The sequence below is a fragment of the Pezoporus wallicus genome, unplaced genomic scaffold (genome assembly GCF_028554395.1).
Source record: "Pezoporus wallicus isolate ANWC-B61680 ecotype Strahan unplaced genomic scaffold, APGP_CSIRO_Pwel_v1 contig_8542, whole genome shotgun sequence".
NCBI lineage: Eukaryota > Metazoa > Chordata > Aves > Psittaciformes > Psittacidae > Pezoporus > Pezoporus wallicus.
Genome location: NW_026640148.1, coordinates 1,534,255 through 1,560,074, shown reverse-complemented (window position 1 = coordinate 1,560,074; position 25,820 = coordinate 1,534,255). Strand labels below are relative to the sequence as shown.

At 47.3% G+C, this 25,820-nt stretch overlaps 1 protein-coding gene across 3 annotated transcripts in view; it reads left to right on the top strand.

Moving 5' to 3' along the window:
- CHCHD6 (coiled-coil-helix-coiled-coil-helix domain containing 6) overlaps positions 1-25,820 on the top strand; it is a 107,372-nt gene that overhangs the window by 6,707 nt on the left and 74,845 nt on the right. Inside the window, exon 5 of one of the 3 annotated variants that reach the window (XM_057417524.1) lies at positions 23,458-23,478. The exons of the other annotated variants lie outside the window; for them this stretch is intronic. Coding sequence (XP_057273507.1) covers positions 23,458-23,478 — 21 coding nt within the window. The remainder of the gene's footprint in view (positions 1-23,457; positions 23,479-25,820) is intronic. 3 annotated transcript variants of the gene reach the window in all.

Below are 25,820 nucleotides of genomic sequence, written 5' to 3'. Positions count from 1 at the left end.
TCTTTCTTCTCCTTCTGCCTTTGTAATCTCCTCAGGCTGAGCAGCGTGTGCAGCAGATGCATCACGGGCCTCTTGGAGCTGGTGACTCGCTGCCTGATGGCTTTTGAGACAAATCAATGTGGAATGGGGCTGGATAAAAGCTGGAGCTGGAGGGGGGGGGGTTAATAAACGCGATTAAGCGAAGACATCTCATTACTGCTCTAGAAAGGGAGGATTAGAACTTGGAAAATAGGAGGATCTCATTTAGGGGCCATGTGCTCCTGTGTTATCAGGACAGAGGGAGAGCAAATAGAATAAATGAAATTAATACTTTGGAAAGAAGCATTACCCGGGTTTGAGAATTGAACTAATATGATTTGTGCAAAGCCCTCAAGTTCTTATCTCCCCATTTAATACTGTGAGGATAATGGCTTTGTCAGAGTTATTGACCAAAAGTCCTCCTCTCCCTTCTCACTTTGAGAGGATGAATTCATGGGGCAGCAGTAGGACAAACTTTGCCCTGTGATGAGCTTTTCCAGACAATGCCAATGGGCACTGGTTGCTGTTGTGAATACAGACACAGAATTCCTAAGTTGCTGGGAAGTATTTCTTCAGCCATCAATGATGGATGCTCGCTGTTCCCAGGGCTCCTGGCCATGCCCTGCTCACTACCGTGCTGCATGGCAACCTCTGCTTTCTGGTGGCTCCAGCATTGTGCTGTTTAGATGAGTGTGGTCTGGAATATAACATGGGAGGGAATACTTCCAGGGCTTTAGGGTCTCTCTCTGGTTGCTGCAGTAGCTGGTAATAATTGGTCATAGACTGTTGAATTCTTTCTTGCTCCTCAGATCCTCTCACTCATTGTTCATTCAGGAGAGAAGAGCTGAAGGAGGAAGTATGACTGGGAATGCCTTCGATCAGGGCACTGGGGTTTGATATCGGTGTCACCTTCTGAATGGGGGATTCTGAACTGTTGTGGCATCCTTTGGACACCTCCACCCTTGTTTTAGTGTGCATTGGTCTGTTGAAGGTTTAACTGGTGTGTTTCTACTCCGTTTCACAGCATGTGGAGGTGAAAATGCTGAAAGCAACATAAAAAGCCCACTTACAAGTTGATGCAATGGAGGAGCATTTTGGTTGTCATAAGGCAGTGCTCAGGTGAAGTAGGTTTCTCTTTCTGGCCCTGTTGGGGTGGAGGAATGATCCAGTTGGCCCATTCATAGCCAGCTTTTGTTAGGTTTCTGGTCAGTGATGAAGCTTCAGGTCATTCTTGCCTCAGTTTTCCCTGTGAATTACCCACTGTTGCTGAGCAGCATCAGCTGTAGATGCAGCTGAACTGGTGCTGAAGATGGCTTTAGAAATAAACATGGTTTAGCTTCGCTAATGCTTTAGTTTACCTGGCGATAAGCTGGGGATCAGCTTCATCCTGGCAGATTAACCACAGGTGAGCATCTCTAGATTAGACTGGGGTTGGTTTGTGGGTAATCTCCTATCGTTGTGACAAGCTGCAGTGGCTGCCTGGGGTCCAGTAAGTACCATGGGTTTGAAACTGGTAGCAGTGGAGTGAGGCTGTTCTGGAGGTCAGGCCTCTGTTCTCCAAGCCTGTCACTTTTTCCCCTCTATTTATCTGAGTTGGTGCAATAGAAGGTGTTGTCTCTGAGAGCTTTGTGTTGTGGTTTGGCTGTTGCTCACATCAGGGCTGGTTTTGTTTGTCCTGTTTGCTTTGTAGCTCCCTAAACCCCCTCCTCTTTCCCAAGCTGCAAGCCTGTGCAGCAGATAGGTTGGCTCTGGGAGGAGATGTTGCCAACACAAATTGTGGGTTTAGTATTTAGTACTCTGTCATTTCTGTAAATATTTCTTGATTGAAGTTTGTGGGGGAAGCAGCAAGCATTGATTTAAATCAGGAAGTATGGAAGCTTGTTTTAAATAACAGTGCAAGATGAGGGAAAAGCCCACTCAGTTCTTCTTCTCCAAGTTTGATTCCCATTGATGTTACAGTGCATGCAACAAGTGTCTACAGATGCTCACTGCAGGAGTGACACCTTTGCAGATGAGTGAGCAAACAACTGGTGTTTTAGTTAGCAGAACACCAGTTCCTGCATGGGGCTGTGTGTGCCACCAGTTGTGCCTCCTGCTGAGCCCTGTCCCTGCTATTAGCAGAGCATACCCATGCTGTGTGGAGCACACCCACCTTGGTGCATGGAACCACCTGCTATGCTCCAGCTAGGGTAGTGGGGGGCTGCCTTTCTTTGGCTGGAGTTGCAGTGCAGTTGGTTTTCATTGCCCTCACTAAGTGAATAAAACTGCTTTTAAATGTGTGGATATGAATGGAAAGATGTAGGGTTTTTTGGTTTTAAGCCTTTATTACAAAATGTTGCAAGCTATTGATAGGGAGATGTAAATATTCAGGCTGGGCAGCTTCAGACCTTGTTCCTTTTGCCCTTCTCATTCTTGCTCTTTGAGCTGAGAGATACTTGTCTAGGCTTTCCTTTGAAGAAAATGTGTTACAGCATCCCAGCCTGGTTTTGGTTGAAGGGACCTTAGAGCTCCTCCAGCTCCAACCTCTGCCACGGGCAGGGACACCTTCCACTAAAGTGGGTTGCTCCAAGCCCCTGTTTCCAACCTGCCCTTGAACACTGCCAGGGATGGGGCAGCCACAGCTTCTCTGGGCACCCTGTGCCAGCGCCTCAGCACCCTCACAGGGAAGAGCTTCTGCCTAAGAGCTCATCTCAGTCTCCTCTCTGGCAGGTTAAAGCCATTCCCCTTGTCCTGTCCCTACAGGCCCTTGTCCAAAGCCTCTCTCCAGGTTTCTTGTAGCCCCTTTAGGCACTGGAGCTGCTCTAGGGTATCTCCAGGCTGAACTTCAGCTTGTCTCCAGAGCAGAGCTGCTCCAGCACCTTTATTAATGTGTGCAGCCTTCAAAGTTATTCTATAGTCTCTGACCAGAACATTCCTCCTTTCCCTCCAGTTATGTTCCTCTCTGGCTGTTACTTACTACTATAGAAGTGGGTGCTTTTCTGCAGTGAAGGAGTTGCTTCTTTTCGTGAAACCATCAGGCATGTAAGGGATCCCTATGGGAAGCAGTCTGCCAGTACTAAATGGTGGACTTTGGAAAGGTTGGCATTAAACTTAAGCTTGGCGTGGTGAGGATCTACATCCTTCTGCCTCCAGCAAGCCAATAACTTCCTGTCTCTAGAGCATTAGGGAGGTCTAAATTTAACTAAAGCAATTTAGGAGAACGTGTACTGCAATGAACCCAGACAGTGAAAACCAAGGCAAAGCAGAAGAAACCCTCCTCTGTCTCCAGCCCCTCTGGAGGGAAGGCAGGGCTGTTATCTGGCTGATGCTCCTTATTTTCCTTGCTGCTGCTGCTCTGATTTGTCAAACATTTATAGCATTTTCTAATAAGTTCCAGTTTCCTCAGCTCCTCTTTTATCTCCTGCTGAAGGTTAATTTGTGTTTGGAGAGTTTTGCAGATTTCAGCAGCTGATGGTTGTTGGAGCTTTGTTCCTGTAGTCTCTTGGGCTAAGGGACCTTATCACACAGGTTGGCCTCTTTAATCCTATAGCTGCAACAAATTGAAGCTGGCCCTGGTGCTGCCCACCTCTCTGCCTCAATTCTCCTCTGCCCGTATTTCACACTTCTTTTTGGTCTGCAAGTTCATCTGCTCCACAGAAACTTCTTCCAGGCTCGTTTGTTCTGACTTCAGGTTGCTGTAAAGCCATTCCGTCATTTAAGAAGCAGAAGGTAAGATGAGCCTTCCTTTTCCCCTACCTGCAGCTACAGAATCCTCAATTCATAAAGAAGAGAACAACATGTGGATATTTTCCCATGGATGCTCCAACAAAGTTATTGCTGCATCTTTTTCCTGCACTGACTACTGTGGAGTGGTAGAATTCTGCTCTAATTCTGCAGCTGATTTTGGGGTCATAACCAGCAAGATTTGGTAATGCATTGGGAGTTCAGCCTTTCCTATGAGCCAGTGATAGTCAAATGTGGAGTCGATTGTGCTATGAGGTTGTCAGGTGGAAAGGCTGAGTGTGTTAGAAGAAGGCAGTTCCCACTAGCTTGGTTAAACTTTATTATTGGATTATGACTTTGCTTGTCTGTGTTTGGAGTATTTGGGATATTACATACATCTAACTTAGTGTTTGGTGATAGCTTTCCACGGTTCCCCGTTCTCTATCTCAGAAATGACAGTGTTTAAATCTTGAATGAATGATCTTTGATCACTGAGAATTTTCTTGATGTCTCTGACTGGAAAGTGTTACTTAAAAAGAGCAAGATTGTGAATGGGAAGGGCTAATGTGAGAGCTGGGAAATAAGTTTGCAGTGAATGGCACGCGCTGATTGCTCTTGCGCTCTCATGATGGGGATGTGAGGTAGGTGACCTACCACAGGCTGTCATTTCTGTCATATTCCCTAAATGCCATGAAAACTGGCTACGGTGCATCTGTCACCTTTCCTTGGAGCTGTAACAGGTATGTGTGCCTTGATGTGATCCTCGCTGACAGCTGAGGGTGGTAAAGGAGGTAGATACCTGAGATGGGCAGAGTGTTCTGCAGCAGGTGGTGGGGTGAGGGAGAATCATTCTGGGTCTCATAAGAAAGGGTGACAAGTGGCATAATGAAGTAGCTGTTTAATAAGATAGCTACAATAGATTGTAAACTCAGAGTCTTCTGGTGCATGGTGTGATGGGAGAAATCAAAATAAGCACTGATGTGATTTCTTTATTTCTCACCTTAAAGAAAAGCTAAAGCAGGTTGATGCTTCCCTGAGCAAGCAGAGAAGCTGTGGCTGCCCCATCCCTGGCAGTGTTCAAGGCCAGGCTGGACACAGGGGCTTGGAGCAAGCTGCTCTGGTGGAAGGGGTCCCTGCTGGGGCAGGGGGTTGGAGCTGGATGAGCTTTAAGGTCCCTTCAACCCAGACCTGTCTGTGATTCTTCGATATGAAGAGCTAATTTCACTGTGGCTTTTTCCAGTTCGTTTATTCCCTCTGCTACAATTAAGCGTCCTCATACCCGCTCCTGTTTGCTGAGGCAGTTTATTTCCAGTCTTGTTTGCTTCCCTCTGCTCCCTCTTTCTCTCTGCCTCTTTTCTCCCCCCAAACTGCAGACTTTGCTCCCACCACCTCTCCTCAGTGGTGTTATCGGTGCCTATGCTGAGATTGCGGATGCCACCGTTCACTGGGATTCTGAGCATCAGACAATGTTTTACACGGCATCCCATTCTCTAGCTGCCTGGTTGGACATGATGTTGGTACCTTATCTTCATGCTGACACACACTGGACATTAATAGAAATACATTGCTGAGGTACACGTGTGGAATTTCAAGCAGCCTTTCGAGCTGTGCTTTAGATAGTCTATTGTGTGCTTAACCTCTGCAAGAGGGTTTGATGAGGCGCACAACGTTAACTCTTGGGCAGCTGGCTGGACTCTTAGAGTTGCTTGTTACAGTCGGCATAATACCCTCCTAATTGCATGCTGCTTATCTAATGTGGATTTTCAGCATTTTCCAGCCTATATTTCCGTGACCAATATTCCTTCCTGAAGCAGATTTCGAGGGAAGAAATAGCTGTGTGGATTGCATGTGGGGAAGAGGTAGGAAACGCGTGCTGCAAAGGGGGCCAAGCTGCCAGCACCCACGTTTGGCTTTGGCTAAACTCTGTCCCTGAACTATTGATTGTGTTACAAAAAAATGACCTGGATGCAGTCGCTGCTGTTTGCTGGGAATTCCTCCTGCTTTTGGAGCACATCAGAGTTTTTATTGTTTCCTTTGTGCTCTATCCGTGTACTTTCTCCTCTTGTTTGTTACGACCATCTGCAATTACCTATATTATTTATGAGCGCTGAGTAAAACATGATGGAAAGTAGCTTCTTAAAAGGGGCTTTACTGAGGGAGAGGAAATGAGCTGATGACTTTCTCTTTGATTTTGAGACAATGAAAATAGAACACCTGCAAGCTCAGGAGGGGGGGAAGGAATTAGAGAATGAGCTGCCTTTCCTTTTCCTGGCTGCATGTTACACTGGGGCTTTAGAGCCTTTTTAGCCTTGAAGACTTTGTGATAATGGGCAAAGTTGAAGGATGATGCAGTAGGAGCAGGGAGTAAAAATTGATCAAACACGCAGATAGAGCAGAGCTATGTATAATTACTGTCCAAAAGAAAGAGCTCCAGAGTTTAATACCTGCGTGAATCGCACCTCAGGCTGAGGCTACGCTTGTTAAATAACCTGTGCTCTTCCAACTAGGACTCAGTGCTTGCCATGTGCATTCACTGGATCTGAAGCCTGATCCTTTTTTGCCATGCAAAGAGTAGTTCATTGTCTTCAAGCTCCTTTTTCCAAACGCATAAGCTTGTATCTCTTCCCTCTCCTTTCCCCTTCAGCCTCTGAGCAGGGTGGGTTTGCTCCTCAGTGTTACCTGGCTATAGCTGTGGTTGGCAACAGTAACCTGAAACTGTGACTCTCCCCTGGAGCTTCCCAGCTTTCAATACGCAAATGGTTCCTTGCAAAAGCTGTTCTTTTCCCAGCTGAGGACCTGAGCAATCGGTCATCTTTGTACCATCAAGTGATATGTTCTCCTGGTTTAACAGCTAGATGTGAATAAAGGGGCATTGGGAATAAGAGTGTGCTTAAAAACCCCACAAACCCAACAACAAAACCAACCCAAACCCCAACAAATCCCCACAAAGCAAGCCCAAGTCAAAAAACCTCCCAAATAACATTATCAGTTGTAAATAAACTTGTGTGGTTCTTAAATCCTCCTCCCTAATATTTCAGGCTAAAAAGGTTTTGTTTCAAGTACAGAACTTGGGGAAGCAGGAGAGCTTCAAGTTGCAAAGCCAGCTGTGCTTTTCAAGGGAATGGTGTAGTTTTCCTTCACTTCCAGAGCTGCCCCTTGGGCAGAGTCTGCCTTTCCCTGTTCAGGGCTCTGCATTTTGCAGTGTGAGTTCTCTGAGCCTTTGTGCTGCTGAAGGTTATCGGAGTTCTGGTGAAAACCTCCCTGCCTGTATACAGTGACCTGCAGAAAGAGGTGGTTCGCTGGCCAGGTAAGGATTAAGCACTGTTCCCTTGCTGGTAGTAGAAGTGGGATGTGTCAACTCCTTCTCCCATGGCTGTTCAGAACCTGGCACTTGGGCACTTTGCCCTTATTACAGTTGCGATGAAGGACTAAACCCGATCTTGAAGCTGTTGCCAGCCACTTCTTCTCTTTATGTAATGCATTTGGGGTATGAATAAGAGTTTTCATTGTGATTAATCTCAATAGAGTCTCAGTTTGTGCCCAGAGTTACTGGGGATCATTAGCCCTGCTCCTGCTCCACTAATGTCATTCTGCCCTAGCAGCCTTATTTTCTGAGGTTAATAAGGAATGTTAAGGCACCTGGAGGGAAAGGAGCTCTAATGGTCTTAGCTGCCATTCTCCTCTATGTAGATGGGACCAGTGTGGTTGATAAATACTCCACTGCCTCAGGCCTTTCAAATGCAGGCTGCTCCCTTAGGAAAGAAAGTAGTTCAAGGGGTACCAGGGGTGTTCTTCAGCTGGGATTGAAGTGGAAAGGCAGAGATTTCCTCAGCGCAGTCTCATTGAAGTGCATCTTAACCCCTCTATTTCAGTGTTTTGCTGCCAGGTATCTTGGGGAGCAGGTAATGATGGCACATACATTTTCTGACTCCTTGAGCAGGCAGAATTTTGCCTTGTTGTTTGCCCACCTTCAGAAGTTACATCTGCTTTCTGCTTCTGCACGAGAGATGTCTCGCTGGGCGTCCTTAAGCTGCAGTGAAAACTCGCATCTCTGCAGGAATGACTGATAAACTTCCATGTCAGTTTGAGGTGGTTGTTGCTGGTTGCCCAGCAGATGTTGCTGTTGAGCTTAGTTGGGCTTCACTCTACAGTTCAGCAAGTCATTTGCCTATTTTAAGAGCTATGATGCAGACTGATTTGGAACTAAGTCTCCTGCTTGATAATTCATGTCCTCTACTGGTAAGTCAGTACATTGTCCAGAGGCTTAAGGAGCATCTTGTGCACACGTGTGTAAATAAGTGATGCTAGGATATCTTATCAGACCTATGCATTACATTTTCACTTCATTACTGCCTCTGAACTGTTATGAAAACTTGCTCTTTCCTTAGCAAAGCAGTTTGAATGTGCTTATTCTGTAACTGGTTTTGAGGGGGGAACTTGTTGGCTTTTCAAGTGAGCCTTTAAAATGCAATGATGCGAATGGAGTCTCATAAACAATCCATAACCAGTGTATCCTCATTAACACCCCTTTCAGTTTAGGATCTAGGAAAATCTATTCCCTGCCTTGTGCAGAACCTGGGAGATGAATTATGTATCTTATTTGGGGTCAGAAGCCTGGCTCAGCCCGTGGCCGCTCTGGGTATTGATCTTGCAGGCTCTGCTCCTCGGTTCTCTGGGATGCGATTCCAGCTGTGGTACTCCTGATTTTGGAAATGAGGGGTTTTAATGGGCATCTCTGTTGCACGCCAGTGATGATGCCTTCGCTGAGCTCATCCTTTCCTGCGGTGTGAGTACGTTGGAAGCAGCAGTGAGTGCTTCCTGAAGGTGGCAGTGAAGGGACACCCATGAGGACTCCTTCCCGAGGCTGGATTGGGAGCTGCTGAGCCCTCACATTGCTCGCATAGCAAGGCAGCAGCTCCAAGGTTTTGCTTATTTGTTTTCATTCTGACTCTCCTTCTCCAGGAGTTACTATAATATTTCTTAGGACGAGTTTACCCTTAGTTTTTGAAGTTCATTGGTTTATATAGGAATAGATCACTTGGAGGTGTGAGGCCACTAACTACTGACCCAGTTTACAAACTGGAGATGTATGTGCAGTCAGCCTACTTCTATCTTTCCTTTTCTCCCCATGCTTCCTGGGCTCACTTTCACGTTTAGCTGCATGGATCTAGCAGCTTGTGAAGTTGTGCTTTCAGGCTGCAGAGGGGAGCACAAGGTGGTTGTGTGTAAATGGTTTCTAATGGTGCTTCTTGGAGGGGTAGAGAAGGGCTCCTGAGAGCAAGTTTGGTTTGGGAAGTGGTGGGAGGAGAGTGGCAGATCTGCCCTAATGCCATCTCGTGCTTGCTATCAAAACTGATGTTGCTGCCTCCATTCCTCAGATCCTCTTTAAGATTCACTGTTTTGACCTACATCCCAACCTTATAATTAGATACTTCCTACAGAACCTCATCTGAAACATTAACTGTATCGTCTGTGTCCCTTTGGCTTTGAGTGTCTGCAGACAGGCTGTAGACTGCTGAAGACCTGCGCTGCAAAACCACTGGAGTTTCTTTCAGCAGCAGTTTGAGATGTGCAGGCACTATCTCAGGTCAGTCTTCACTGATACTGTAAGTTTCGGAGTGATTTTGAATGTAAAAGATAAAGATGATCTATTCGGCCTTGGATGAAATGAATTATTGCTTCGAGGGCAGAATCTGCTCTCGAGGGAGAAGGTGGTGGTTGGCTGGAATCCCTGCAGATTTTGAAGGAGGAGATTTGTGTCTTCTCATCTGTTTTCAAGGAGGAGAAACAAGAGTTAGAAAAACCACTTAAAGGTTCAGTTAAGATTTATTCTGGCTGCAGAACTGCCTCCCATAATAACTTTAATATGCATCATCCTGAAGCTCCTAATTGGCCTGGTGTTGGCAGGGCTTTCAGAGCGGCAGAATATCCACCGTTCAGCATCTTTTAGGAAGGATTGTAGCCAGAAAAGCACAAAAGATGAAATGGCTGCCTTATAAATTCTGACTGACCTTGAGAGTCCCTGTCCTAACAAGCAGGAGGACGCTGTGGAGAGCCATCTAGACGAGAGCAGGGGTGGGAGTTGTGTGTAGGTGCGCAGTTCTTGAAGCAAGAGGAGAGGAATGAGAAGGCCTCATGGACTTGGTGGGAGGAGGTGGTTTCGTTGGGGGCCACGTGCCTACTTACCCTGTTGTTTCTGTTGTCTGCACTGACACTGATCAATCTATTCTTTCTTTTCCTGGTGGATGCTCGTGGGGGTGGGCTGTGGAACATCTGTGGGTTGGATCAACCCATTGTGTCAGAGCTGGTATCTTCATGTAGGAAATCAGAGAATCAGCCAGGTTGGAAAAGACCTCTAAGATCACGAAATCCCACCCTTCCACAGCACTGCCAAGGCCACCACTAACCCATGGCACTGAGGGCCTTGTCTACGTGGTGTGTGAACACTTCCAGGGATGGTGACTCCACCAGTCTCTGGGCAGCCCATTCCAATGCCTGTTACCTCCCTGGTCCTGCTGCCACACTGGTGCTGGTACAGGCCAGGATGCCATTGGCCTTCTGGCTGCACTGGCACAAGCTGCTCATGTTCAGCTCTGTCAGTCAGCACCCCCAGGTCCTTTTCCATGCGCAGCTTTCCAGCCACTCTCCCCCAAGCCTGGAGCATTGCAGGGTGTTGCTGTGGCCAGTTGATCCCAGTCAGTTGTTCCTCTCTGCTTGGTGACTGACTGGTCCCTGTGTGGGGGCCCACTGGATGGATCAGAGCCTGAATGACCAAGGACTTGGATGAAGTTTCCCTTAGCTTTTCCTCTGCTTCCCAAAGCCAGGGTGGGAGGTGAGAGCCTCGCTTTGTGAATGATGAAGGGCTGTCATTCTCACTCTCCTGGGCTGTCAGTTGGGCACCTTTTGCAGCCCCTAAATTCCCTTTAAAACAAACCATTTGGCTGAGTTTATTTCATTCCATTAAGTAACTCTACTGCTAATGCAGAATTATCTGCAGCGGTGACACTCATCTCTGCTTTAATTATCCCAAAGCTGTGCAGTTCCCCCTCCCCTCTGCCTGGAAGTTGTCACTTGTGCAGCGTGGTTTTGCAGAGATAAGTGTGTAATGCACAGCGGTGCTTTGGGGCTCACACAATACTCAGGCAGTTGCTGATTGCTAAACGAAGGCAATAGGAGAGACAAGGATTTTAGTCTCTGTCTTCTATTAGTGGCTCTCATCCATGTGGAGTGAGAGAGACTGGGAAGGAAAGGGCTTATCAGAACTTCCTAATACGGCTTGAAGATGAAGATGTGAGCAAGTGCTGATTGGAGGCATTAAGCTTACAGGTGTTAGGGAGATTTGGAAGCACAAGTATTTGTTTTTCTGCTGAAGGAGTGTAAGAAATGAAGCATCCGTGATCCTGGGCAGCAGCCCAGGAGCCCTGCTTGTGTTTGTGTTTCCCACCCCCTTGCTTTGTTACTGACTCTGTTGCTGGTAAACACCCTCTCAGAGTGTACAAGAGCCTGGGATCCAGGCAGTCACTATGAGGAGCTACAACTGAGTTACAGGGTATTTACTCCTAAGGTGGGAGAAGACACATACTTGAGTGAAATAAGTGCTGGTTCTTCACACCACACTTGTGTTTAAGCAGTGATTTTGCTAGTGGAGGGCAAGGTCAGACCTATCTGAACACAAGGCATGTGGACAGCACGATACTTGTGGCATTGGAAGGCAAAGGTCTCTTTTGGGAATAAAATCTTCTTTAAGAGACTTCTCAAACCCTGCAAAATCTGAATGAGCAGGAAGCTGGAGGGAGCTGTAATTGCACTTGTCTGGTTTCCCAAAGCTGAGAAGTGGGTTGCAGGCACCTCATTTCACGTGCAGTGACGCACCGAGGTTTGGGGATGGAGAGCACCTGGAGCATGTGCCAGAAAAGGTAGCAAGTCTTGAGAGGGGCCTGGTGGAAATGAGGACGGTGTGAGAAGCAAAGCCTGTTTATTAGCTTTTAATAGATGGAAATGAGGCATTTATTGGTGTTATCTGCTGGCGGAGACGTTCTGCCAGCTACCTTTGTTTGGAGCTCTGACCAAGGCGTGCAATATGTAATTGTGTTCCAGCTTCCATCCTGACTTAATTCTGTGGATTGAAATTACTCTCTTTCACATACAAAAGCATTGAATTCTTTTCCTGTATTGTTATGATGAAGGCAATTTCTGGTTGCTGACTGGCAGGAATGAGGAGGGCAGGACTGTACAGCTTGCGTTACAACGCGCTTCCTCAGTCCCTCTGGATGTGTTGCACTTGGCTGGCAGCAGAGGCACCTGTCTGAGCAAGCTTTCTTTGGCCTCCAAGTAGGTTGTATATTTTCTTTGGCTCAAGGACATAGTCTTAAGTGTGTCACTTGAGGACCTCACAGCTTGCTGAGCTCTGAATCTTTCCATCAATCTCAGACTTATTTTCCATGGCGTTTGTCACCATAGTGGTTTATGTACTATCCGGATAAGTAGACTGGCATCATAGGGTGGTCAGTTAGATGGCTTTCTTCCTCTCAGGAAAGGATATTATATTAAGAACTATACTTCCTACGGGAGGTTATATGCTCACCCCACAGTAATTTAGTCTCAAAACTGTCTTTCTGGGAGCCTGAACACCACTGACAAATTTCCACGTCTCTTCTCTACATACTATGAGCTGAAATACCTTTCCCATCTGGCAGTCGATGCTCACACAGAAAGATCTTCAAGTGGCAGAACTAATACCCAGCCCAATTGCTTGGGGTTTGGTTTTGTTTAAAGCTTTGAAAACCATCCCAGAAGATCATGGCAGGAAATACACAAATAAGTAAAGCCTTAGTGGCTTCTTTGGCCTCGTCTTGTAAAACCCACTTGCCAGGTTTGAAGTTTCCATGAACCTGTATTAATTGCTTCTCTCACCTCTGTAATATACTTTCCAAGGAGGAATGGGATGAACTGTCACTCTTAAAAATACCAATTCACTCAAAGATGCAGAGAAAAACAGGGAGACAAGGAGGACTCTGTAGTGGAGGTGATCAAGCTCATTGCCTTGGCTGACATGAGTGAGGTACAACATTCCTTATCCACGTGGCAAGGGAGGTTGGTTGGGCCTCCTGAGGGAGCTGCTGGGGTACTGGTGGGTGAGTGCTCCTGATGTGGGAGAAACCCCAGTCACAACCCCCATAGCAAACACTGTGCAGCCTGGGCTTGGAGGGGAAAGGGAGAAGGGCTCTTGTGTCTGTGTGCTGCTGCTGCCTCCTGTGAGCATGTTGGAAGCATCAGTGGGGCTGATGATTGATTGTCCTTTTAAATCCCAGTTACATCAGTCACAGAACCCGGGAATGTTAATTCCTGATACGCTCCTTGGAAAACTGAACCCTGGGGAGATGAATCCCTTTAACTGATGGCTCCCAAGCGCGGCAGCCAGGAGGTCGGGCTGAAGGGAAAGGCTGCTGTGGCTCTGCATGGGTTTGTGGCTGTCTCATTCCTTCTTTTTCAGTGTTTCTGTGCACTCCTTCAGAATCCTCTCTGTGCTCACAGTGCGTTTTCCACGCTGACGGTGGTAGGTGGCAGCCTGACACCTGCAGTGAGTTCATCACTGCAAGCAGTGTTAGTTACTTGGAGTTGGTGGATGGCTTTCACCATTCACTGCTGCTCCTGAGTCCTCAGGAGACTTCACAATGAAACAGGGCTTGCTTTTTTTGCTGCTCCAGCTCTTTCCCTTCATCTCCAGTGTGTGAAACCTTTCATTCCTTTATACTTAGATCTTTGGAGATAATTTCTGATTGTGCATCTTGGAGGATATTAAGAGGCAAGCCTCGGTACTCTGCGGCTGTTCTTCGGTGATTTGCACAAATACATGGGTGATGAAAATCTTGGTTTCTTCTGCTGTTTGGATCCGTTATCAGTCATGATCCTGTCTAGGATTTGCTGCATGAATCAGGCCAAATTATTGCATCTTGTTTGTGCTTTAGCGTCGTTGGAATAGTGGTTATCTCCAGAAGTGCTGTCGTGATGCGTTGATGTTACTGAGATCTCTGCAGGTGAATGGTGTGTTTTTAGAAAACAAAAATACCCCCCTCAGGAGCCTCTGGTTTAGTTCTTGATGCTTTTCAGGTGTTTAAAACTTCGTGTTTCTTTGAAAGCTTTTCCAAGCTTTCAGTTATAAGTGACTCTAAGTACCTGCGTGTGTCATTGTCTGCTTGTGGGGTTGGTATATGCTGAGCTATCAAAGTGACTTTTGGTTCCTAAGCAGCAGAATTAGATGATGGAAGTTGCACAAAACCTGTCTCCGCTGTTTGTTCTCCTCTCAGTTGTACTCTGTGTGGCTGGTAAAGCTGTTTCCAGAAGGATTTTCAGGATGGAGGCACTAAAGAGCTGTAGATGTTGGGCATGTGACTAGGAATTAGTTATTTAAAAGGTTGGACCAGATGGTCCCCGAGTTCCCTTCCAACCTGGTATTCCATGATACTTCCGTTACTGTCCCACTGAATTAAAGGTGCTGTATGTTAACCCCTACGAAAGCAATTGCCATGGGAGGCCACTGGGAAGGGCTGGAGGAAAATCAGATGCAGCAGAGAACAGGGAAAAGGAAGTTTCCAGTCCTAGCTTGGTGCTGTCCCTTTTGGAACCAAGGCGGGCAGCTCAGTGTAGCTTGGTCAGGCTTCTGCCCAGCCTGAGTATGGAGGCAGCACTAGGACAGCGATTCCTTGCTTCAGTCTGGCTTTCCTGCCTTCCCTATCTTCCAGCTTTTAGAACTGAACAGGGACTTGTTGGTTTTCAGCAGCCCCTTTTGTTGCAGAAGGTTCCCAGCAGTCTTGTATTGCTGCTGCTGCCCTTTGAGGTGAGAATGAAGCATTTTATGAATCGAGGATGTTTGCTAGACAGCCCTTTGAGAACCAAGTTAGCTTTTTGACACTAGTGGGTGGTGTTTTCTACCCTCCTCCTCCTCCTTCCTGTTTCCCTGGTGCACTTTGTCTTAACTCTGGTGTAGGAACTACTTTGTCCAGCTCATAATGCCATCAGAGCCTGGCTGTTAGCTGAGGAAGTGGTCACTTTATTTATAGCTTTGAAGAGGTCTCGGCACTGCAGCACCTCAGAGTGGCCTTTTATTGGCACAGAGAGTCCCTCTCCAGGTTTGTAACCCCTTTGGGCACTGGAAGCTGCTCTAAGGTCTTCCTGGAGCCTTCTCTTCTCTACATTGTTTTAGCAGGATTAGTTTCCCTAGGACTCCTTAGGAACACACATTATGAACTCTCCCTGCAAGATAATACTGAAACATTCCCTGGTTTAGGTGGTAGCCCAGCAGACAAGTCCATAGCTGCTGCACAGTGGTGAAGGTGTGCACACTCATGCCGTTGACACAAGGTGGAAATACCAACTCTGATTGAAGGAGAGCCAAGGGAAAGTCATGTTTGAAGACTCAGAGGTGATTTGTGTCTTTAACAACGTCTCTGATGATCCAGCAAGGGGGAATGGTACAATACTCCAGTGGTTTGTCTTGGAAAGGAGTTGAAGGATCCCTGGCCAGGAACAGGAGGGGCACATTTTGGAGAGTTAAAGTGTTTTGGAACAGAACTTGCTGACCATCACCATTGTGTCAGTGATCCTGATTGTTGAGGACTGAGAATGGAAACTAAAATGGGAAATGGCTCCTTGCCTTGTTGTAAGAAGTGAAGAGTTGACTCTGACTTGTAATGTGACTACTTGGGAGAACCACCAGTGTTGTGGATGGCTTGGGAGAAGAACACGCAGCTTTTGTGTGTTCACATGCTTTCTGTGTGTGTGCTTTTACCCCAGTACCTAACAGACCTTGTCCCTTTTCCTTGCCAATGCCAGTGCTGGGGAGTTCAGGGTAAGCTCTGCTTGGTCTGAAAAAGCTCCTGCTGCTTAAGCGCTGTGAGCAGCGTGAAGAGGAAGGTGGGGGCAGAGGACGATGACTTCAGCTGCTGCCTGTCTCGTTCCTGTCAATGTAAAGAGCTTCCCAAAGACGGGTAATATTTTGCAATTGAGTTTCTCTTTTAAAGGCACTGTGCTGCTAATGTTGATTTAATAAGGTTCTCGGTCTCTCTCCTTGCTTAATTTGAACCGGCTAATTTTGTGCTTCACAGTTGTGCGCACAGAATTAGTGTGGGGAGCGGCGCCGGAGGCATGGGAGCGCGGGGCCGCACAGGAGTTGCCAGGGGAGATTGATTCAGCACAGTGAAAAGGTGCATGGGGTTACGTGGCCCCAGCTCCGAGCGACGTGACGGTGGTACTGATGGGAAGGAAAGCTTGGTCCTTTCCGACGGTTTTAGGTCTCTGGGGGTGTAGGACCAACGCTACAATGGAAAGGGAGCTTTGGGGTGTTGGTTTCTTTGGATGGGTTTTTCTTTTGATTTTATATGTATGTAATATAAATTATGTGACAGGCAGCAAGGAGAATGTCATAGAATCATAGAATGGTTTGGGTTGGAAGGACTTTAAACCTTATCCGGTTCCAATCCCCTGCTGCGGGCAGGGATACCTTCCTCTAGAGCAGCTTGCTCCAAGCCCCGTCTAACCTGGCCTTATATGATAATGCATGATGTATGATGAGATAAATAAGCTTTTAAGGGTTTCATTTGAAAGGTTGTTTCGCCAAGTATGGCCTTTATTTTCCAGAATGCTAAGAGGCTATGAGAGGGTCTGAATCTGATCTTGCTGATCTATTTTGTCTATACTTAAATATGTTTTTTTTTCCGATTTAATTCTATACTTGTCTAAAAAGCCATTGCCATCCTTGAGCATGTAATTCCTTTGTTGGCCTGGGGATAAATGGAAATTCCCCAAAACCACAATGCCAAAAGATGAGCTAAAACATTGTACAAATCACAGTAGTAACACGAGCTTTTTCCTGTGCCTCCTGCTTTGTTAGTGTACCTTTCCCCTGCCTCTTAGCAAACCACTCCTCTGCAGCAGAGCTGAATCCTAATTTGCTTCTTGCTTGAGTTGGATGACAACTCTTCACACAAGCGAGCGGGCAGTGTAGAAGGAGTACATGTTCAGCTGAGTTTTGTGATAAGCTGCCAACGTGTTTCATTGGAAACCTCATTAAATCACAATTAAATCCATGGGAAAAAGAAAATGGGTCATCTCAGTGAGTAGTTGATGGATGAGGCTTATGGTTTCCAGTGCTGGTCAGGGGCATCATTGCTCCTTGCTGTTGGTGCTCTGTGTTGAAGTCCTACCACAGAACCACCAGGAAATTGTCCCAAGCCCTGGAAACCACCTCTGGGGGACGATCTCTGCCTGTGTTTCTTCCATCCCATGGCCTTGGTCAGAGGGAAGAATCCCTTTCCTGCCTCAAACCCTGTGTCACATCCCCCCTGCTTCCTCTTTCTTCTCGCATTGTTTCTGGTAATAGGAGCTGAACTTCTGCCAATTGCTTCTGCAGCATTTGACAGCTGAGACTGGGTTGTGCGGAGTTATCCCAAACATGTGCTTGGGGAGGGCACTTGACCAAGGAGGCCCTGCATGAGGAATGAAGGTTTGGAGCCAACTGTTAATGTAGTACCTATAAAAAGCCTGAACCTGCCTTGGAGGGTTTCTTTCCCCCTGGCTTACAGTGCCTGTAGTGATGAGTCTCCAGGAATCCATCTGAAATCACTCGCCTGTCTGGTTATTTCTAGTCTGCTGCTCTGGTCAACTTGTTTAATGAATAAATCAAACACCAGGCTCTTAAAATCGCTGTCATTGACTCTGGAGTGTAGCATGGAAAAGGAGCTTACCAAGTAACATGATTTTGTGTGCCCCAACTAGAATTAGGGAGCAAACAGTGTGCAGATATGTTTGTACATGGTATCTAGTATAATAAATCCAGCAATCTGTCTTTAGGGTTCTGTGATGCTCTGAGCTGGATTGACTCAATTTGCAAACTCATGAAGCATGAATCTTAGCTCTCTCTGACTGCTATATTTAGAGCATACACTGTTTTAAAGCTGGACTTCAATCTTGCTTTTGATCAGAGGCTCCAGGAGTAAATGCTACTCGGATTCTTTCGGATGTGACATCAGTTTTGAGACATGGGAGCTCCACTGTGAGCAAAATGGTTTCTTTCCCTAAGGAAAATTCCCCAAACTGCTTAACTCTTCCTGCTGCACCCAGTCTATACCAGCATCTTCTTGAGAGCAGCAGCAGTGCTTGGTTTGTGGTCCTTGCTGGGAGACTACGAGGTATTGCTCCTTAGAAAGAGAGGATGCTCTTCCCAACCCCTATTTTCTCCAAGCCATCTGCCTTGAGCACAAGTGTGTCGTGTTGCCCAATAAATGGACATTGAATCAGCATTGAATATTGCAGTCTCTTACAGACGTGAAGCACTTGCCCAGTGTGGAAAGCTGCTGTTTGCAACTTATCCCATCAAAAGGAAATCAAAATTCTGCTGGCAGTGACATAGATTTGCAGGTTGCTTGTGATATAATCGTGCCCCGGAGATGGCAATGTACAAATGAAGAATGCAGGGTACAATAGCCTGAAATCCTGCTTGTTGCTGAATCTACACTCTTCTTTTTGCAGATGATTTCATTATGATATGCTCGGACTTCATTAAAAGCTGCAACCTTGCAGCATTTCCTCTGCTCGCAGCCTGGCGAGCAGCCGGCAGCGCGTGTGCTTGAGAACCGGTACATTATCTTCCCCAAGCACTCAGTGGGTTGCAAGTGCTTTGGAAGCAAGAATCAGAGTCTCTGGTGGACATTTTGTCTATAACTCAAAACCGCAACTTAATTGGCAGCCTTTTCATAACTCTGACTGTGGCTTAGGATGTAGGGAATGCTGCAGGCAAGGGCCAAGGTGCATTTCAGAGCTGGTAGTGGGGAATTTCAGTGCTGACTGCCTGTCTCTGCAGTGATCACAGGAATGAGGGGGATTGCAGTCAAGTTCCTCACTTCTGTGTGTTGTTTTTCCTTTCCTGGACAGTCTGATCAGTCTTTCTACATGTTTTGACTCCATTTTACTCCATAGGTAACACCTTACTATTGGTGTGATTGTGAATCTGTCCTAGCCCTGACCAGCCTTCAAAGGACCCTTCCAACCCAATCTATTCTGTGATTTTCTGATATATTTTGAGTCCCCTGTGCTTTTTGTGGTCCTTTCTGTAAGGCTTTCGTATCCCCTCGATCCACACTGCATGCGTGACTTTCCCACATACATCTTGGAAACCGGTAGGTTGGATCCTGCCCCCAGAAAGAAGCCAAGTCTGTAACGCGGTGTAAAGCGTGCTTTGCTGTGTCTGGGATGCTGGAGCAGGAGAACAGGTCTGTCAGAGTGGGTAAGATGTGGAACGTGGTGCTTGAAAGCTCACCTGAGTCTGAGGATTCACAGAGACAGGCAGGGGATGCGTGACCATGACTGAAGGCTTTGAGGAGTTTTCTTACTCAAGCATGTAATTAAGACAGTCTTTGCCTGTATTAAAAAGCAGCCCCAGAGTCAACTGAGTTTCTCTTAAACTGTGCTGTATTTGAGGTAATCTGCTTCTTAAATCAAACGAATCAGATTTCTAATCTCGTGACAGGAGATCTGTATTCACAGCACTAAACCTCTCCCCGTTGCTGCTGCCTATAAATATCTGTTCTGTTCGGAGCCAGGTAGGGAATCGCGGGGAGCGTCTGGGAGCAAATGTGGGAAGGGAATTCCTCCTGAACTCCCATGGCTCCTCATTGGTATGCTGGGAAGCACACGGCTTCATTATGCACGTCATCTCGGGGGCTTAGTTTGCAAAGCAGTGGTTGTGTTTGAAGCCCTGTGTTGGACTCGGAAGTTAATATATTTGGTATTTAAGAGTTTGGCAAGAGAATCTCTGTCCCCATATGCACGCACAGCAATGAGGCTGGGATGTAGGCATGCCTTCACTGTTATTTTCCCCCCGTCTGTCCTATCCCTAGAAAGCCATATGCCACCCTTAGGCTAACATAATGGGAGCTTGTATTAATGATTATGAGCTAGAAATCATCCAAGAGGAGTTGAATGGCCTTTGATTCAAGCTTTGTGAGAAAATATGACTCAGGAGGGTTGGAAATTCATAGAATCAGAGTGGTTTGGATTGAAGGGGCCTTAAAGCTCCAACCCCTGCCATGGGCAAGGACACCTTCCACTAGAGCAGCTTGCTCCAAGCCCCATCCAACCTGGCCTTCATGGATAGAATTTCACGATGCTCTCTCTTGAGGTTCACTTCTCTCTTTTTGGGCTTCATTGGTCAGGGGCTCGGAATCCTCCTGTCGAAGGGGCAGAGCAGGAATTGAAGCAAAGAGGTGAAAATGAGAGGGAGTTGTTGACTCACCTGCGCTCAGAACCATCTTGAGCACACATCTCTGGAGAGCCTACGCTCAGCAGGGTTTCTATAGGCATCGAGTGCCTGGTCTGTTGGCAGCTTACAGAATGCAAACTCTATGTATGTATGCATGTGCAGAAGTGGTGATGGGGAAAGGAGATGTGGGCATGGGCTGAAGTATTAAAGCGCGCACTGAAAGCAGATGGTGCACTCTGGATTTTATAAAATAGGTTTCTTTTTTGGTTTGTTTTCAATGAAAACCATCAACTGTCAGCATTGCAAACCTATTTGTGGCAATGCCGTAGGTATTAGGAGTGCAGTTGTCCCTGAATCATAAAAGGGCAGAGGGTTTTTCTGCTGCTTCCCATCTTCATGTTGATAGAATTGTGTGCTCTGTATACATTAGAGCCGAGCAATTTCATCACAGCCTTCCTTCAGGATTGATTGCTGTTCAGTGACTCTTCCTGCTTCCTCTCCCTTGTCAGTTGGTCACATCTCTGACTCTCATTACATTTAATATTGATACGGCTTCAATTTTCCACTAAACTGGAAGCGTTTAAGGGTCTGGAGTGGATGCAAAGTGTCTCGATGTATTCTTTACATGCTTTAATTCTTCTCACCGTGGAAAAGTTCAGAGCTGGATTACTGCCTTCAGAAGAAACGAGTCTTTGCTCATTCAGTGATGAAGTCTGGTCATCAAGATGTTAGAATATGTGCTGCTGAGCTCTTCAGATACTGCCATGAGAGCAGGAGCTGGTGCCAGCAGCTGTGTTCGGTTTTGGGCACCTGCTGCCTCTCCTTTCTCGAATCTCCCACTCTTAGCTTCCACTCCCAAAGTTGGCAGTGCCCCCAAAAATGCGCTGTGTTGAGTTCTGAAGGAGGAGATAGCTACCGAGCTGGGTTCCTGAGTCATTGGTCACGCTGCAGGGGAGTTGGATGACAGAGTTCTTGACTGTGGCAAGGTAATGAGTATCTAGCGTGAAGCTGGTTCTATCGGGTTACTAAGGTGCTGCCCTTTCTCAGGGTGCTTGGAGCCTTCTCCAAGTGGACTGTGTCATCTTTTCCCCCATATAAATCCCTGAGGCAGGGGATGCTGGTTTGGTCTGAGATCCTGTTTCAAGCACCTTTTGCCTCTGATACCATCAAGAGGAAGATCTTGGTTTGGTTTTGACTCCAAACTGTTAAGTCCGGTATCTAAGTCCAGTATCTATGCAGCTTCCTGTGATTGCTCTTCTGTGGGTTACCTGGGTGAGAAATGAACCCTTGGTTTAGCAGCAGAGTTAGGCTCTGTTGACCAAGGGCTAAAAGATGGTTTGTGTCCCAGGGCTGGCATTATGAGATGCTCAAGTTCCCTACTGGGAGCTGGAAGTGAAACTCACCTGGTTGGGAAGCGAGGAACCCAGATCTTGCTCATTTCCTAAACAGTTTACTTACCCTTGGCAAGTAGTAGTGCACATGCTGTGCCTTCTGTTGGTAAATCCAGGTCTGCAAAGAGGTCCTGGCACACGCGGAGAGGCAGCAACACTTGAAGCGGTATTTCTTACCCTGTTTTATTTAGGCTGTGCTTCACTCCCAGCGTAGTCATTTTCCCCCAGTGCATCCATTTGCCAACTGCATCTACACTCATTTTAATGGTCCTGCTTCCATTCAGTGCAGTGTAACTGGTCTGGGAGTAGTAATTTCCCCCCCCAATCCTGAAAAGTGGCAGAATTAAATCCCTCGGCAGTGCCTGCGGGAGAGATGCGCTGTGGTTAGTAACAGTAGTGTGAAACAGCAGTCATCCTGCTGTTGTGCATTGCATCTTACAGGGGTATAGGAGGGACCACCTCTTGGTGGTAGGGCTGATGCCTTCTCCCTGCTCTCAGTGACTGCCCAGTGCCACTGAGTGAGTGCCTTGTGTTCATTTTGCCCTGCAAGCATTTATCCAGCAGGAATGCGACGGGTAATGGTTTGGGTACCCCAGGGATGACAGATGTGTGTCCAGTAAAGAGCTCCCGGTGCGCATGACCTACCTGCTGAAATAGTGCTGTGTGCCATAAAGAGCCCGTGTTCCTCCTGCCCATCTGCTGAGGATGGACAGCCCTGCAGCTGCTAAAATGGAACACCAAAGCTAAGCGCATCTGTCCTGCCTGTAAAAACCAGCAGGAAGAGAAATGGTATTCAAAGCAGGCTTTTGTCAAACGGGGGCAGTGATTCCTGGTGCAAACCTGTTGTGTATGGCTTTGGCCAGGGACTTGATGCTGCTAAATCAACCCTGCCTGCAGAAAGGGGAGACTTGGTTTCCCCTGCCTGAACTGTAGATGTTCAATTGGAGCCCTCTCAGCTGTTGTAAGGGATGAGGATGGATGACACACATGGCTGATGCCACCTCATCCCTCAGCTACCTGGAGCAGCCGCTCTGTGCCATTAAAGTGATGGCAGATCCCATAAACATGTCGCACTCCAGCGACTGCTCCCTCTGGCACTGAACTATGACCAAGAGGAAAGTTCCTCCTGCTCTGTCAACTCCCCCTCAAATAAATAATCACAATAAGAGGCCAGTTTCTGAGGTTCCTGCTTGGCCAATGTGCTGCTGTCAAGCACAGCCCTGAGAGGCAGCGAAGGCTGCAGCCCTTGGCAACAAACAGGGCTCTGGCTGCCTTGTAAGTGCCTTGGCTTCAGGAGGAGGTGGTTATGGGTGTGAAGTGTTCATCATCTTGTAGTTGCTTTGCTGCTGCTGGGTTACTGTGTAAGTCCAAAGTAGTAATAAGTGAACAAGCAGTGACACTGCAGCCTGCTTCATCTCCTGGTCCTCATACTCTGCTAGGCTTGATGACAAGAAGAGGAGGAGATGAAGGCAGCTTGTGTTTGGCAGAGATTTGGATTGTGCGCTAAAGATGCCCAGGAAGGGGGGACCTGGTTGGAAATCTGGTCAGTCAGGTGGCTTTCTATTAGGAAGCGCTCTCAGAAGTAATCCAGGGCAGCAGATGACTGGATGTGTAGGTCAGGTCATGTATTCTGTAACACCCTTGCCAAAGGATGCCTTTTCTTTGCAGGTGGTTTGCAGCAGAGCACTTGATGGCCGCCTCCTTTTGAGTACACCCAGCACTGCCCTGGGCATCAGTGCATGTTGTGGCTCTCAGCATCCCCTCTAACGTTGTGCAGCACCTTGCGTGACTGCAGCCTGCTGCTCCCCCTCTGCCTTCACTTAGCTTTCACCCTACAGGGGATCCTGCAGCAGTCTTGGGGGGGGCTTTGCTTTGGTTTTGGGGCGCATGTGCCGTTGTTTGCTTTAACAGCACAGTTCCCAACAGGGGACAGCGCTGCACTGCTGAAGATGCTGTCATTTTTAAGGAACTTTCCTAAACTTATCATCCTAAAAGCTGTATTGTGCAGCAGCAGGCGGCCTCCATAAATCACTGATGCCTCTTTTTCTTCTCTTTCCCTTCCTTTCTCTCCTGCGCTCTCTTTATTCCAAGCCTGCGGATTTGGACGCCTGGGTAAGCTCTCTTTTTTGTGTCTGGGTCTTGCTTATTCCAAGTGTCATGTTGTTACTGCGCCTGTACAGATTGTTATTGCTCAGCACAGATGCAGGATTTTATTTTCTGTCATTACATTTTAAAAGGTGTTCAGCTAGAAAATTGCATATTATTTCCTCCATAAAGATTTTCACTGGCTCCTTTTGTGTAGCTTACAGCTGCTGAAACCAAACTTGATCCTGTGATGTGTGATGTTGGCTGGGAGAGCAGCACCATCAGGAGATGGGAATGGTTACACCAGGGCTGCTTTTGAAGGCCACGAGTCTGCATTTGGGTTCTAAACTGAAACAAACCCCAGTCATTTGCCTTCAACAGGATGAGAAAAGGACAAAGTCCTTCTGCGCATTTCTTGTAGGCCTCCTTGTAACAGCCTCCTGTACCTAAAGGAGCTACAAGAAGCCTGGAGAAGGGTTTTTGACAAGGACATGTAGAGACAGGGCAAGGGGAATGGCTTTAAATTGACAGAGGGGAGAGATTGAGATGAGCTCTTAGGAACTTGTCTGCTACAAGCTCCCTGTAAAGCTCTGCTGTTCAGTCTCGGGCACGATGTGCACAAGCTGCCATCGCTGTTTCAGTGTTGTCCTTTCAGCTCTGCTGTTCCCTTTGGGCTTGGTCAGGAACACGCCAGGCAGCTAATTTTGGAGCTAGTTCTGTTCTGTAGTGAATTGCTGTCAGTTCCTTCCTCTACTCTTGGAGCCTTTAATAGCAGTTGTTTTCTCCCTTGCCACCTGGACTGTTACCAGGACTGGAAGAGACACAGGAAAGCATGAGATAGGAGAATTTGCAGTTGTGAAGTGTGGCAAGCTGAGGTACCCAGCCAGAACATCTCTGCTGGGCTGCTGCAGGGATGGGGCTGCTACCTCGGGGGGGAGCTGATAACTCCTCCTAGCAAAGAGAGGAGGATGTAGCAACAAGGCAGTTGATAGAGGCTTAAGGACCTTTCCTTTATCCTTGTGGCTTCTTTCCCTGGATTGCCTCCGCCTGAGTCTCTAGGCGACATCTCACTCCTTCATCTGTGCCTGGTGAATGTGTTTTGCCAAGAAGATAAATATTTGTGCACTAATTTGCCAAGTGCTGTGACTTGCCTTTGAGGAAGTTCTGTAGACATCGAGGTATGGACCTTCTCTTCCAGCTCCCCCTGCCCTTTGCAGGGTGGGGTGAGGTTTTGTCCTCCAGTGCAGTCTTCTCCGTGCCCTCTCCCCAAATCCCAGAATCCCAACAGGATTGCAGGGAGAGACAGCCTGATGGTCGCCATCAGCTGTGGGCTGTGCTGTTGCTGCACTTTATTTCTGGGTGCCGCATTCCCTACTGTCATCTGACCCTGCTAAGAAGCCCTATTTTTTTTATCCCAAGCAGATTTCCGTCCTGGTTTTCCTGTGTAACGAGGTGATGGGAAGGGGCTGTGATTAAAAATAATAAAGATCTGGTGCTATTTTATGGGAGGCAAAGCCAAAGCTGGGCTGTGAATGGCTGCAGCTCGAGCAGAGCCCAACGCCAGGGGCTCAGTTGCACACTCTGATGTGTTGCATGTTTTGGTGTCAGCTCAGGACGTGGCTTTGCTTGTTCAGAATGAACCAATAGTACTGCGTTACCTCAATGAAGAGGCTGGTAAAAGATTCCTTTAGGGCTGCCTGTCAGCTCCCAGGCCAGGGCTGGAATTCCTCAGTTGGGGCAGGATGTAATGCACAGCTTCAGCAATGTGCTTTCACAGTTTGCTTCTAAATGGGTTACTTGATAAAGGGGCGAGGAGGAGGCAGAGAATCGCACATGGCTTTGCCCCAGCTCTTTGTCACCCTTCAGAGCAGCTCTGAGATAACCAGGAGGAGTTGGGGCTGTGGTAAAAAGTGTAAAGATAAAACAGAGGAAGAGTTTGAACCAGCCCCCAACCAGTCCCTGGGCCCATGTCTGTGGAAGCTGTAGTAGCATGCTGGATGTGTACCTTCAGCGTCCTCTGGTACGAATGCAGCGCTTGTAACGTCTGATACCAAGGGAATTCTTGAGTATTTGCATGACTCTATCTTATACCTGCTTTTTTTGTACAGAGAACAACTGCTTGTGCTGGCCCCGAGTTGAAAAAAGGTAGATTTGGATTAGGCATTAGGCAGAAGCTCTTCCCTGTGAGGGTGCCCAGAGAAGCTGTGGCTGCCCCATCCCTGGCAGTGTTCAAGGGCAGGTTGGACACAGGGGCTTGGAGCAAGCTGCTCTAGTGGAAGGGGTCCCTGCCCGTGGTTGGAACTGGATGAGCTTTAAGGTCCCTTCAACCCAAACCAGGCTGGGATTCTGTGATGATGCTGTGATTCTTC